We start from the raw sequence: 15,650 nt of genomic DNA, 5'->3' as shown, positions 1-15,650 counted from the left end.
TCCCGTCTCTACTAAAAATACAAAATTAGCCAGGCATGGTGGCAGGCACATGTAATCCCAGCTACTCAGGAGGCTGAGGCAGGAGAATCGCTTGAACCGGGAGGTGAAGGTTGCAGTGAGCTAAGATGGCGCCATTCCACTCCAGCCTGGGCAACGAGCAAAACTCCATCTCAAAAAAAAAAAAAAAAAAAAAAAACACCAAAACCAAATTGCACAGCTACATTATTCTGAGACAAATCACAATTAAATTCTTGTCATTTCTAAATAAATAATAGTAAAGTCCGCAGAAGCATATCATATAATTTTTGAATAATTAACAATTTTACAAGGAAAAGGGAAAAGAGAATTCCAAGAAGCCAACAGGGAAGATAGTGTGTATATATCCATTACACTCACCAGAAGCATCTAAAATCCAATCTAAACCTGATGGGAGTTCTAAGGGTGTCTGTAAATACAATTATGAGAACCCAATGATGAAAAGCAAAAAGTGATGCTGACACCTAGGGACTCTAACATCATCTCAGGAACAATGAGAGCCATGCAAACATTACTGTCTTCCATTATTTCTATTCATTCTACTTTCTAGAAATGAGACTCCAACTGAATAAGCTAGCAACAGACAGCAAATGCTACTGGAGGGATAAAAGTGAATGGTCATTTCCCCGCAGAAATGGAGAGAGGCTTCTGGACAGTATAAAGGAGGGCAAACGGATTCCCAAGCCACATGACAGCTGTTAGGATGAATGAGAACTGAAGATAGTAAACATCAGCAAAGACAGAGGATCAGTGCTCATCCTCCTGGAATCTGGAGAACGGCAGGAGTACATTTTCCTACGTTCCTTCAGATTCAAGTAATTAGATGATCTAATGCAACGTTCAGTCCCACTAGGGGGTCTGTTATGAACAGACAAAAACCCTATTCCTCAGTCAGTAGGAAGCTTACAAACAACTAAATCCTATGCCATAAAAGGCTGGAATTAATTGAGAAGCCTTGTGGCTGGCCAAATAACCTAACATTAGACTGAACATTAAAAGTTCAATGCCATTTCAAGAAGCTGAGGGCAAAGGAAGGAGTGAGCTGAGCAAACCAAATAGAAGGCATCAAAAGGGGATCTACCAGCTATGGAGATGTAGTGCCCTCCCAGTAGGGGCAATTTATAGTCACTGGAATGGCCAAGAGGTAGCGCAGCACTGCAGGAGATGCAGTGAGCTTTCTGAAGTTGTGAATCTGTCTAAGAATCTCTGCCTGGACAATTCCCTCATGTACACACAAGCACAATTGTATGTATAATTTCAGAAAACTTACAGACCACTCACAGTTACCCTCACATCTACCTGAAGAGCCCATGGCCTCCAGACTGCAAAGTCTTACCATAGGAACTCTGCCATTGACTCCTCCATGACCTGGGCAAGTATGCAACACTCGAATCTCTGGACCTGAGTCCAAACATCTGTCAGAGACAAGCTAAAGGCTAAAGGTTCTTCCAGCAGTAAAACAAAGCTTATGTGGAGGAACAATAATCCATTTCCTAGGAATGAGCATCTGAATTCATTGCATCTCAGTTCCTAGTCTGTATCTTCCCACTATGGATGGCCTAAGAAATCTAACTGGAAACGCCAAGGTCTCCCAGCAAAAATTCCACTGGAGGAAAATATAAGGCAACTTCTGTCACTCAACAGAGCCCACTTACCATCCAGCAGGTCTTCTTCATCATCCCTGTCACACTCCTCCACTGCCACCTCCTCCTCCTCCTCCTCCTCTTCCGCATCCTCCAGCTCCACGTCCGGGTCCAGGTCTGGATCGCTCCCTGAGGCAGATTCGTCTGACATGGCTCCCAGAGGTCCTCAGTGGGCATTACCGACTCATGGTCCACTGCAGGGGTGCTAGGAGAGGATGAAAGGCATCAGAGTCACCAAGGGTTTTGCTTAGGAACACAAGTCTTTCAAAGAAAAAAATGCTAGCTGGGCACAGTGGCTCATGCCTGTAATCCCAGCACTTTGGGAGGTCAAGGTGGGTGGATCACTTGAGGTCAGGAGTTCGAGACCAGCCTGGCCAACATGGTGAAAACCCATCTCTACTAAAAATACAAAAGTTAGTCAGGCATGGTGGCACACACCTGTAATCCCAGCTACTCAGGTGGCTGAGGCATGAGAATTGCTTGAACCGGGGAGGCAGAGGTTGCAGTGAGCCAAGATGGCGCCACTGCATTCCAGCCTGAGCGACGAGGTGAGACTCTGTCTCCAAAAGAAAAACAAAGAAAAAAATGCTGAACATGAATTCCCCGGAACTTCTCTAAGCAAGGCAAGCTAACCGTATCCAAATCACCACCTTCCCTATGAGTGTTCTGGCTCTGAGACATGTTTTAGTGACTCTGCATAGCTCAAACATCTCTTGGCTATTTTGACAAGAAAACACCTTAAAGTAACAATAACAACAAAACTATAAACCTTGGAAATCCCATTTGTTCATTCCTTCCTGTATCAACTGTTTCCTGAGCACCAACTCTCTGTATCTATTTATACATATACATATATGTGTGTGTATGTGTGTGTGTGTGTGTGTGTATATATATATATATATAGAGAGAGAGAGAGAGAGTCCCCAACCTGCGATGGTTTAACTTACAATTGTGCGAAAATGACACACATTCAGTAGAAACTGTGCTTCAAATTTTAAATTTTTCCCAGGCTAGTGACATATGGAACTATACTCTCTGGCAATACTGAGTAGCAGCAACGAGCCGAAGCTTCCAGTCCACCATGCTATCATGAAGTGTGCAGTTTTCTGTGCTGCCAGATGATTTTGACTGTAGACAATGTAAGTGCTCTTTATTTTTTTATTTTTAGACAAGGTCCAGCTCTGTTGGCCAGGCTGGAGTGTGGGTGGAGTGCAGAGGCACAATCATAGCTCACTGCAGACTCAAATTCCTGGGTTCAAGCAATCCTTCTGCCTAAGACCTCCTGAGTAGCTAGGACGACAGGCACATACAACCATGCCTGGCTAAGACAGTGTTAAGTGTTCTGAGCACCTTTAAGGTAGTCTAGCCCAAACTATGATGTTCAGTAGGTTAGGTGTATTAAATAGACTTTCAACTTACAATATTTTCAACTTACGATGCATTTATCAGGATGTAACCCCATTGTACATGGAGGAACAGTTGTATATAATCGCAGGTGCTATTCTAGAGTTTGGGGACACAGCAGGAAGCACAACAAAGCATGCAGGGAATACTTAGGGCTGGTGTGTGGCAGGAGGAGCTGCTAGTTTATATAGGGGAGGTCAGTGAAGTTCTCACTGAGCAGAAACCAAAAGGAAGGAAGGAAGCCATAAAGACATCTTGAGGGAGTGTGTTCCAGGAAGACTGAGCACCAACGGCAGAGGAGGAGTGGCTGGGAGTACACAGGAGCTAGAAGTATGTTTTACCCAAGTTATTCATTCATTCACATTCAGTCCATCATTTGCTAACCTGCTATACTATGTCTATCATGTGTCAGGCACTGTGCATGTCTGTTTGTCTCTCTTATCACTTTACTATTAGCTGTAAAGGCCATTCCTTCTTGAGGGTAAAAAAATAAAAACCATGGTAAAGAGATGGCTAGTTGGGTTAGCTCTTTGATAAAGTAAATATAGCAAAATGTTAACTAGTAAATTCACTGACCAATTCTTTCCATTTTTTCTGTATATTTCAAATTTTCTTTTCTTTTTTTTTTTTTTTTTTTTTGAGATGCAGTTTCACTCTGTCACCCAGGCTGGCATGCAGTGGCACGATCTCAGCTCACTGCAACCTCCACCTCCTGGGCTCAGGTGATTCTCCTGCCTCAGCCTCCTGAGTAGCTGGAACTACAGGTGTGCACCACCACACCCAGCTAATTTTTGTATTTTTAGCAGAGACGGGGTTTTACCATGTTGGCCAGGCTGTTTTCTAACTCCTGACCTCAGGTGATCCTCCCGCCTCAGCCTCCCAAAGTGGTGGGATTACAGGCATCAGCCACTGCGCCCAGCCTCAAATTTTCACACTAAAATCAGAGAAGAGGTAAATCATCTTTTTTTTTTTTTTTTTTTTTTTTGAGATGGAGTCTCACTCTGTCACCCAGGCTGGAGTGCAGTGGCGCAATCTTGGCTTACTGCAAGCTCCACCTCCTGAGTTCATACCATTCTCCTGCCTCAGCCTCCCAAGTAGCTGGGACTACAGGCGCCCGCCACCACGCCTGGCTAATTTTTTGTATTTTTAGTAGAGACGGGGTCTCACCGTGTTAGCCAGGATGGTCTCGATCTCCTGACCTCCCAAAGTGCTGGGATTACAGGCATGAGCCACCGCACCCGGCCATAAATAATCTTTTACAAGACAAACTGCTGCAGATAAATACATCAACAATCAGATCATCCTCAAATTCCTATCTTCCAAAATAAAAACTGAAGTACAAGTCTCTAGTCATTTAACATAAAAAGTACTGCAGAACTGCAATCTCTTACTAAGCTTCAGATAATTTGAAACATAACATCTATCTTCTCCTGAACAGAAAAGAAAAAAAGAAAAGCAAACTAGATTATTTAGAGTTTTGGAAAACTAGAACTTAAGAATTGTTCAGAGTTAGAAATAACAGGAATTACGAGTGTGTGTGTGCAGATGGTTCATGTACTTAGCGTCTCAAAGTAAAAAACAGCTGTGAAATGATCTAGTAATAAAATTTAAATTTTTGCATTAATAACTCACTTCCAAAAACATCTGCAAAGGGCATTAAGGGACAGGGGATAAATGTGATTGACAAATACAAATTCATATAATTAATGCTGAGCTACCATTCACTTAGTGACCTGGCAGATTTTAAATCTCTGTAGAAACGACTATCCGGCCAGACGTGGTTGCTCATGCTTGTAATCCCAGCACTTTGGGAGGCCGAGGCAGGCGGATCACGAGGTCAGGAGATCAAAACCATCCTGGCTAACACGTGTGAAACCCCGTCTCTACTAAAAAATACAAAAAATTAGCCGGGCGTGGTGGCGGGCGCCTGTAGTCCCAGCTACTCGGGAGGCTGAGGCAGGAGAATGGCGTGAACCCGGGAGGCGGAGCTTGCAGTGAGCCGAGATCACGCCACTGCACTCCAGCCTGGGCGACACAGCGAGACTCCCATCTCAAGAAAAAAAAAAAGAAAGAAATCACTACCCTGTGTCACTGGTTCATTTAATAGGTTTTAGAAAGGAAGTAGTAAATCAATTAGATATCAACAACTTTGAAAGTAAAATTTACTTCTTAATATTTGCAGTGAAATTTATTTCTGAATGTTAGTATATTCATCAGTAACTACTCTGTGTTTGGAAGTCAATGGTTGTAAACAGCACAACCCCTCTCTTTCATCCTAGACTCCTTGAGATAAGAGTGTTTTGGCCAGGCATGGTGGCTCACATCTGTAATCCCAGCACTTTGGGAGGCTGAAGTGGGCAGATCACCTGAGGTCAGGAGTTCAAGACCAGCCCAAACAACATGGTGAAACCCCCATCTCTACTAAAAATACAAAATTAGCCAGGCATAGTAGCGCGTGCCTATAATCCCAGCTACTCGGGAGGCTGAAGCAGAAGAATCACCTGAACCCAGGAGGTAGAGATTCCAGTGAGCTGAGATCCCACCACTGCACTCCAGCCTGGGCAACAAGAGTGAAACGCCATCTCAAAAAAAAAAAAAAAAGTGTTTCCTTTGCAGTGTGCTTGGCTGATTTTAGAGAACCATTTTTAATTAGCAAGTACTTTTAGGCAACCTGAATGCCTGTCATTCTAGAGAAGAAATTGTATGGTGGCGACAGAGACTTCCCAAAAAAAAAAAAAAAAAAGGCAACAAAGAGCCTGGTGTGGTGGTTCATGCCTGTAATCCCAGCACTTTGGGAGGCCATGGTGGGGGAATTGCTTGAGCCCAGGAGTTCAAGACAAGCCTGGGCAACACAGCGATGCCCATATCTACAAAATATACAAAAACTAGCTGGACATGGTGGTGTGCACCTGTAGCCCAGCTACTTGGGAGACTGAGGCAGGAGGATCACTTGAGCCCAGGCAACAAGTGAAAAGGAGGAAAGGCTGGTCTTGATGGGCAGCAGCAGTCAACTGTATTCTTCTCTAAGGGGCTCCACCCTCACACACACATACGTCTATGTGGGCATAGCCTTTCAGAACACAAGGCAGCCTTGATTCAGTAGTCAGCTCTTAGTAGAACTGTTAGACAGACATGGTTGGTGGCGGTGGGGGCGGGGTGGTGATAAAGAAAATAATCCATCTCCCTCATTTGCTCCTCATTCTAGGCAAAACACTGCTACAATCTCCAGTGACAAGGGGCTCTGCCTCTAATACACAGAAACCAGGAGAGCAATAATGGGTATGCTGCACCTTAATGAGGACCTGTGTTCTTACAGTGCAAGTTCTGGGAATCAAATTGTATTTTAATGAAACTGGAGAACTAGCTATTTAAAGGAACTCTAAAGAGGGCTGCTCTGAAAAGCAAATATTCAACCCCTAAGTGTTTTAATAAGTCTACAGTTTAATATATTAGGTTTGTTAAAAGGAGGCTGTAATTATGAAGAAACCCATAGCCAATCCTAGCCTAGCACCTCATAGCAATCGTGAGAGTGAAGGAAAATATTGTTCTGCCTTGCTAAGTTCAAAGACAACGCCACCTGTCAATAGAGTGGTACCTGGCCAACAATCAGCAGAATTAATCATGCAGGCACAGGCCTTAGAGACATGAGGCATGGCAAGGTGGGGATATTAGGATATACACAAGAGGAAACACACACACAAACAAAGCCTTTGTTCACAAAGCAGACGACCAGGCTTGCAGAGTTCACACTGAAATCATAAGACTCCGAGCACATACGCTGCCTCATCATTGTGAGGCAGCTCATGAAATTTCACAGATGTCATTATGGTCCTTGATAGCATCATGATTGTTCCTTTTAAATAAAAAGATCCTTCCCAGACTGCCATGTCCTCATTAATTTTGGTGACCTTCAGTAGTACTAAATTCTGTCAAGTGGTCTCAAAGCAAGTCCACAGCAAGCGCAAATGACTTGTTTTTTTTCTTGAAGAATATCTATACAAAACACTGGATTTGAGCTAATTTACAAGGGGAAGAAAGTCTTTTAAGAGTAGAAAAACAGGCCAGGCATAGTGGCTCACTCCTATAATCCCAACACTTTGGGAGACTGAGGCAGGAGAATCGTTTGAGCCCAGGAGTTTGAGACCAGCCTGGGCTGGGCTTTTTTGTAGAGAAGACCCCACCTCTACAAAAAAAAAAAAAAAAAAAAAAAAAAAAACATTAGCCAGGCATAGTGGTGTGTACCTGTAGTCCCAGCTACTTGGGAGGCTGAGGTGGGAGAATCACTTGAGCCCGGGAGGTTAAGGCTGCAATGAGCCATGACTGTACTACTGTACTCCAGCCTAGGTAACAGAGCCAGTCTCGAAAAATAAATAAATAAATAAATAAATAAATAAATAATTTTTAATAAGAACAGCAGGAAAACATTCAGTCCAAAGCTTTGGTCAATACCCTTAAAAAAAATAGACAAGGAATTTACATAATTCAAAGACAAAAGAAAGAGTTCAGTTACTCTATAGTAAGTACTATAGAGTATATATATTATAGTATATATAGCACATATATATATATATATAGTATACATAGTACTGTAGAGTACTATACGGAGTATAGTACTCACCAAGTACCCACAGAATTCTTCCAGTCTGCTGAGAGATCCACTATGGACTGTTAAAGTTCTTTCCAAATACCTTCCTATGCAAAACAGACACTACTCCAATCACACCCAATGCATACTTCAAACCTCCATGTAGCCCAATGCCTTTTGAGTGTCTATCAGTTACATAAAAAAAATTTAGATACACACAAAGCAGCCACAGAGCTAAACTGACAAAACAGCTCAACATTTTACTTGGAAATATAATGATGATTTTGGCAATTTGAAACTTAAGAGAAAATAAGAAACAAAAGGTGAACAAATGCATTCAAGACTCGAAGGACCAGGGCCACAGAAGACAACTCTCTCCACAGGAGACAACTACCTCCAAAAGATAGCACAATGTAGCCTGGCCCAGGGATTCAGAACCTAGCATAGCACTAAAGACATGTTTACAGAATCAGTCAAGAAACCTAATTCCAGCCACAGCTCTATGAATAACTAGCTGCATGACTTTGGGCAAGTCAGTCCTCCCTCAGCTTCAATCACTCCTCTTATTCCAACCCAGGGGAGAAATGGGCCTGAGTTAATCTTCAAGATCTCTTCCAGATTCTAAAACAGCAATTCTCAAAGTGTGGTCTGGGAACCCCTGGGAGTCCCCAAGACCCTTTCAATGGAACCACAATGTCAAAATTATGGTTTAAAGAGCCATTTAGGGAGTCTCTGAGCCCACCATGGCTCAAGAGGCTACCCCAGTTTAAAAAAAAAAAAAAGCCATTCAAAGTGCAAGATAAAAAATGGATTTTTATGTTAATAAAGTACAAAAAAATTCCTTGAGGTAATTTTTTCAAACTCTGTATTACAATTAACCTTTAAGAAGCTACCACTTGTCGGCCGGGCGTGGTGGCTCATGCCTGTAATCCCAGCACTTTGGGAGGCCGAGGCAGGCAGATCACCTGAGGTCGGGAGTTCAAGATCAGCCTGACTAACATGGAGAAATCCCGTCTCTACTAAAAAAAAAAAAAAAAAAAAAAAAAAAAAAAAAAAAATTAGCTGGGCGTGGTGGCACATGTCTGGAATCCCAGCTACTTGGGAGGCTGAGGCAGGATAATTGCTTGAACCCGGGAGGTGGAGGTTGTGGTGAGCTGAGATCGGGCCATTGTACTCTAGTCTGGGCAAGAAGAGCGAGACTCAAAAAAAAAAAAAAAAAAAAGAAGCTACCACTTATCAGAGTTTTGGCATAGTACCAAAGAATATACACAATCTGAAAAGGCTTTATTAAAACACATGCCTTCCTTTTCCAACTACATTTCTGTGTGAGGCTCGTTTTTCTTCATGTGCTTCAACAATACAGTAAGTCAACATCAAAACAATAAGTCACAACAGGCTATATGTTGAAGGAGATCTAGGAATCTAGCTGTCTCTATGGAGCCAGACATCTTCAAATTTTCAAATGTGTAAAACAATTCTACTCTTCCAATTTTATTGTTTTAGAAAATATTTTTCATTAAAAAGGTTATTTGCTAACATGTAAGTTTATAAATTTTTAAGATATATTAACATTCTTGGCCGGGCATGGTGGCTCATGCCTGTAATCCTAGCACTTTGGGAGGCCAAGGTGGGCAGATCACGAGGTCAGGAGATCGAGACCACCCTGGCCAACATGGTGAAACCCCATCTCTACTAAAAATACAAAAATTAGCTGGGCGTGGTGGCGCGTGCCTATAATCCCAGCTACGCAGGAGGCTGAGACAGGAGAATTGCTTGAACCCGGGAGGCAGGAGGCGGAGGTTGCAGTGAGCCGAGATCATGCCACTGCACACCAGCCTGGCGACATAGCAAGACTCCGTCTCAAAAAAAAAAAAAAAAAAAAAAAGATACATTAACATTCTTAAATTTCTGATACAAGAAATATGCAAATATTGATAGGTATAATCCACATAAACAAAAGCTCACTGGAGGCCTCAACAACTTTTAAGAGTATAAGAGGGTCCTAAGAGCAAAAAGTTTGAGAACTGCTGTTCTAAGACTACAAAACTCTAAGATCTATGATCTCCCTCAAATTTTCAGGTGTCACAAAGAAAAAATTTTACCTTTTTTTTTTTTTTTTTAGACAGAGTCTTGCTCTGTCACCCAGGCTAGAGTCCAATGGCACAATCTTGGTTCACTGAAACCTCCACCTCCCGGGTTCAAGCAATTCTCCTGCTTCAGCATCTCGAGTAGTTGAGATTACAGGCACCTGCCACCACGCCCAGATAATTTTTTGTATTTTTAGTAGAGACGGGGTTTCACCATGTTGGCCAGGCTGGTCTCGAACTCCTGACCTCAGGTGATCCACCTGCCTTGGCCTCCCAAAGTGCTAGGATTACAGGCATGAGCCACCGCGCCCATCCAAGAATTTTTACATTTTTAAAATATAATATGCAGAGGACCAAATTACATGTGAACATCATAAAATATTTGAACTGTTCCATATTGTCTTCAAATAGGCCAGGCATGGTAACTCACGCCTTATAATCCCAGCACTTTAGGAGGCCAAGATGGGAGGAATGCTTGAGCCCAGAAGTTTGAGACCAGCCTGGGAAGCCCATGGTTGAGACTGCAGTAAGCTGTGATCGTGTCACTGCCCTCCATTCAGCCTGGGAAACAGTGAGACTTTGTCTCAAAACAACAACAGTCCGGGCACAGTGGTTCACGCCTGTTATCCCAGCACTTTGGGAGGCTGAGGCAGGTGGATCACGAGGTCAGGAGATCGAGACCATCCTGGCTAACATGGTGAAACCCCATCTCTACTAAAAATAGAAAAAATTAGCCGGGTGTGGTGGCATGCACCTGTAGTCCCAGCTACTCGGGAGGCTGAGACAGGAGAATCGCTTGAACCCAGAAAGCGGGGGTTTCAGTGAGCCGAGATCACGCCACTGTACTCCAGCCTGGGCAACAGAGCGAGACTCCATCTCAAAAAACAAAACAACAACAACAACAAAATATAAGATTAATCTGACACATAAATGATATATGTATTTTACAAACATATTATTGATAGGTTATTTTACATGTGTAAATAGCCATCAGAGGCAAGCTTTCTCAATGACTGAAGTTAATGCTGCATTTGCAAAGTCAAATTTTCACTTGTACCACTGAATCTGCTATCCACAACTGATTTAAAATGGAGAAGGGCTGAGAGGTTCTGTGTTTCCCCTCAAGACTTCCCTGGCTTAGACCCTTCAAGTAGGAAGTCATTGAACAGCACACCCCTACAGGATTATTCCCAGACGCCTTGAGTAAACAGAGGCAAAGTTCTAGAAGGCCATTCTGAGGGGAGCAAATGAAAGGTTCGTTTCCTTCTCCATGGAATCATGGCCAGCAGGAAAAAAAAAAAGGCAGAGTTGTGGGGGGTGGAGGGTAGAGAACAATTAGGAAGAGATGAGCTAAAGCAGGGATGACAGTTTGAGCTATGAGAAGCCTGTGTGACAGACACTGCTCCACCCTCTAGAAAGCTGAGCTCTGAAAAATTCACTCACACACACACAAACAAAACAAAAAACATCAGACCAGTGTAAAATGAAGGTGATAAGAAGAGGAAAAAAATAAGATCTCTGGATACAGGGGATGAGGCAAGAATGAGAAAGAAATTCTTTGCTTGTGAACAAAGGCTTTGTTTGTGTGTGTGTTTCCTCCTGTGTATGTAGGATGTTACCATTTGACCTATGAGTCCTGTGTCTTTCCACACAGCTATAACTTCTTAAGCTGGTGATTACTGGCCAGGCACAGTGGCTCATTCTCAGGACTTTTGAGAAGCCAAGGTGGGAGGATTGCTTGAGCCCAGGAGTTTGAGACCAGCCTGAGCAACATAGTGAGACCTCATCTCTACAAAAAAATTTAAAAATTAGCCAGCATGCTAGTGCCCACCTATAGTCTGAGGCCAGAGGATCATTTGAGCTCAGGTGTTCAAGGTTCCAGTGGGTCATGATCATACCACTGCACTTCAGCCTGGGTGAGAGAGTAACCCTGACTCAAAAAAAAAAAAAGAAAAGAGAAGGGAGACTACAGAAACAAGAACCCACATGGCAGGGACATGGAGGGTCCACTTTCCTCAGACTTCCCTAAGCCTAAGTCAGCCCTGAGTTCAGAACAGCTTAAAAGCAGATCAGGTTTATCTGCTAGACAATGAGACTGAAGAGGCTTGGAAAAAAGCCAAGCCATGCTCAGTGTCTCATCCTTCCAACTCCCCAATCACCACTGCCTCCATTCTCCCTTGCCAGTCTCTTCTCAAAGTACAAGCCCTCTGAGGATCCTCCCTCTCCTGAGAGCTCTATCACAGAGCCACAGAGCTCAGTCTGGGTGCTTTCAAGCCCAGACCAATATAAGCTGCGCACAGAGGAGATGTTTTGCCCTTCATAGCCGCATGAACATTCAGTATGAACTGTGTGACAAAGATTCTATCTAGTCAAACTACTCACCAGACATGATCCTGAAAAGCTCTGTGGAAGTAGCATTTCAACAAATCAAAGCTTTTAAATAAGACCGTGCAGGAATTCTATATGAATCCTTTTATAATGCAAATAGGAACAGTGCCTCACGCCTGTAATCCCTGCACTTTGGGAGGCCGAGGTGGGTGGATCACTTGAGGCCAGGAGTTCGAGACCAGCTTGGCCAACACAGTGAAACCCCGTTTCTACTAAAAATACAAAAATTAGCCGGTTGTGGTGGTGCGTGCCTGTAGTCCCAGCTACCTGGTAGACTGAGGCAGGAGAATCGCTTGAACCCAGGAGATAGAGGTTGCAGTGGGTCCAGACTGCACCACTGTACTCCAGCCTAGGCGACAGAGTCTCGTTAATAATAATAACAACCACCGCTGATTTTCTGAGCTGACACTGGTCACTTTCGATTTTCAATTACCAATTCTTTTAAAATAGCTACACCTACATGGTATATAGGTTGTTTCTATAGTTTTTCCTTAATTGGTATCTACTACAAATAAAAGTGTTAATGGATGACTACTACGTTGTGATATATACTTTTGTATTTTCAAAATATTCTACAGAAAATAATATAACGTACTAATATTATTGCATTTGGATGGTTATTAACGCTTTTCCACTGTGACTTTGCCAGTGACTTGGGCACTCTATGCACTTAGCTTCAAGACAGGAGTAAACTCTTTTGGCTCTGCTTCTCACAGTTCTAAAATCAATGGTAATGTTAGTCAGCTGCAGGCCCTTTGTGGTGCTTTGTGTATAAGACAAAATATATTTGGTCTCTGTCCCAGGTTCCCAGCACAGAACTCCTAAAATCCTTGGAATTTCCTACGTGATAGGAGTGTCTTTTGTTATTTATAATCAGCCCCTTTTGATCACACCAGAGTTTATGCTAATAAACTTAGGGTGGGGCCCCTAGATAGCCTCAGGATGGGACTGGAAAGACCTAGAAAGACCCCGTCCCTAGAATGACCAGGGACTACAGGGTGGAACTTTCAGCCCCACCCACTGAACTCTAAGAAGTAGGGTTGTGGGGGCTAGAAATTGAGCTCTATAAAAATTATTGAACAATGAGATTTAGAGCACTTCCAGGTTGGAGAACACATCAAAGTGCTGGGAGGGTGACACTCCAGGATAGGGCACAGAAGCTCTGTGCTCCACTCCCTCCATACCTTGTCCTTGGCATCTCTTCCACTTCACCGTTCCTGAGTTGTATCCTTTATGAGAAACAGGTAAACCTAAGCAAAATGTGTTCCTGAGTTCTATGGGCCATTCAGGCAAATTATTAAACCTGAGGAGGGGTCTTGGGAATGCCCTATTCATAGCTGGTTGGTCAGAAGTTACTGGTGGGCCAAGACTTGAGACTAGTGTCTAAAGTGGGGGTGTTGTTGCAATACCGAGCCCTTAGCCTGTGGTATCTGCTCCAACTCCCGGCAGTGTCAGAATTGAATACTGTTGAACATCTAGTTGGTGTCCAGAGAATCGGAAAATTGATTGTTAGTGTTGGAAACACCATGGTGCTGTTTGGAGAAGTGATTGTTGGTGTTGGAAATATAGTGTCACATGGATTTAAGTGGCAAATAAGGGTAAAAAGTTTCTATCTGCAAAATGCAACAGAAAGTTTGAAGATGGATTTCTTGACTTCCCATGTGTAAAAATAAACTGTGGAATTATTTCAACACAACCGGTAAACTGTACCTTTTCTTATCTATATACTACTTATTTAACTTTTTTGTTTGCCTGTGATATAGCCTCAGAGGTCCTGAGAACACATGCCCCTAAACTGTACCTTTAAACTACTAAATGTCACATTTCTAGTTGACTTAGTAATTAAATGGTACCGGGGTTTGTAAATGGAAATACATAGTGAGTTTCACCCCCTCAATTCACAAAGGAAGACAGGAATCTCACATGAACCAAATTTGTTTCAGATACTGTTTTCCATATTTTAAGTAATAATAAAACTGATAATGAGAATTAGGAGAAAACTGTTTTCCATATTTTAAGTAATAATAAAACTGATAATGAGAATTAGGATAGGAACAGGAGGCAGGGAAATTCTGGGCAGAAGAGGGCAGGTCCCTGGCAAGGGCCCCACCCTCAAGCCTGGAACCATGGCCCAAAGTGAGAACTTACATCTGTTTTCCCACTCAAATGTTTTCCTTTTCCAAAACCACCCATGGCCCGCCCTGCCCCCCATCCTGCACCCATAAAAATCCCAGGCTTGAGGTGGAGCTTGCAGTGAGCCAAGATTGCGCCGCTGCACTGCAGTCTGGGCGACACCATGAGACTCCGTCTCAAAAAATAAAAAATAAAAAGCCCAGGCTCAGCCTGCAGAGAGAGGAGAAGCAGGTGTGCATCAGAGACTACGGTTGGATGTCACAGAAAAGTGGCTTGACTTCAGAGGGACAGCTTGATGGTGTAGCTTTGGAGAGGAGTCCGGCCAGGGAAGGCCTACAGGGGAAGATTACGGTCCCGCTCTGTCCCCTTTTCAGCTCCCCTTCTGGCTGAGAGCCACTTTCATCTGCAATAAAATCCCCCACATTTACCACCTTCAATTCGTTTGTGTGACCTCATCCTTCCTGGACACCGAACAAGAACTCAGGTACTATGAGGGTGGGTGCAAGAGGCTGTCACACGGACCCTCCACTGAGCTGTTAACACTTAAGCCATCCACAGATTACAAAGCTAAAAGAGTACTGCAACACTTCCTCTAGGGCTTCAGGGGTCACAGGCACCCTCCCCTAGATGCTGCCACGAGGCCAGTAAAGAGTTTGCTCTTCCCAGCACCCAAAAGCACTAGCCCCAGCTCCTGCACCCACTCACCAGTGCTCCCCCTCCCACGATGAGTAGAGCAGCAAGTGAGCGGAGTTCACTCCTGCTAGTCCCCATGTACTCCAGTTCCCACCCATGAGGGGGTCAGGGAAATATCCTGCTTCAAAATTAGCAGAACCAATGAAGATCATTAGTGATCTGAGCAGTTCAAAATACATTCCATCAGCAGTCTAACCATCAGCAGTCTATCTCCTCTCCCTTGGCCAACATACCCCCTTAGGCTACCAAATCTATTAGTTGCTACAAAAATGCATAGGAATTGAATTACACAAATGAGTTATATTCAAACACAATCCTTTTCCTCTCAAGGAAGCAGCATTGTTCCCTAGAATGTCATGAGGAAGTCAGGATCTGAATGAGAATTAGAAGACAAGGATCCTGGGACTACCTGTGTATACCTCAACATATATGTAAAATAATCCTCCAAAAACTGTTTCAGATTATAACAGACTAACTGTAATGAGGGATCCTGGGTTAGATCCTGGACCAGGGGGTGGGGCAGGAGGGGAGTGTGGGGGAAAAAATAGCTACAAAGGCCTAGGGGAAATAACAGTTGGGGACAACTGATGCCATTGAGTACAGAATATAAATTAGATAATAGTATTGTATCAATATTAAATTTCCTGATTTTGAGAATTGGTCTGTGGTTATGTAACAGAA

At 43.3% G+C, this 15,650-nt stretch overlaps 1 protein-coding gene across 5 annotated transcripts in view; it reads right to left on the bottom strand.

Moving 5' to 3' along the window:
* The window catches only part of LOC100995302 (RAD54 like 2), a 171,713-nt gene that overhangs the window by 113,131 nt on the left and 42,932 nt on the right, over positions 1–15,650 (bottom strand). For all 5 annotated transcript variants that reach the window (XM_008972174.5, XM_008972172.5, XM_003818792.6 and 2 more), the window contains one exon: positions 1,692–1,884. In XM_008972174.5, the coding sequence (XP_008970422.3) occupies positions 1,692–1,830 (139 nt within the window). In that variant the 5' untranslated portion in view covers positions 1,831–1,884. The remainder of the gene's footprint in view (positions 1–1,691; positions 1,885–15,650) is intronic.

This window comes from Pan paniscus, chromosome 2 (genome assembly GCF_029289425.2).
Source record: "Pan paniscus chromosome 2, NHGRI_mPanPan1-v2.0_pri, whole genome shotgun sequence".
NCBI lineage: Eukaryota > Metazoa > Chordata > Mammalia > Primates > Hominidae > Pan > Pan paniscus.
This window is presented reverse-complemented; position numbering and strand designations above follow the sequence as displayed.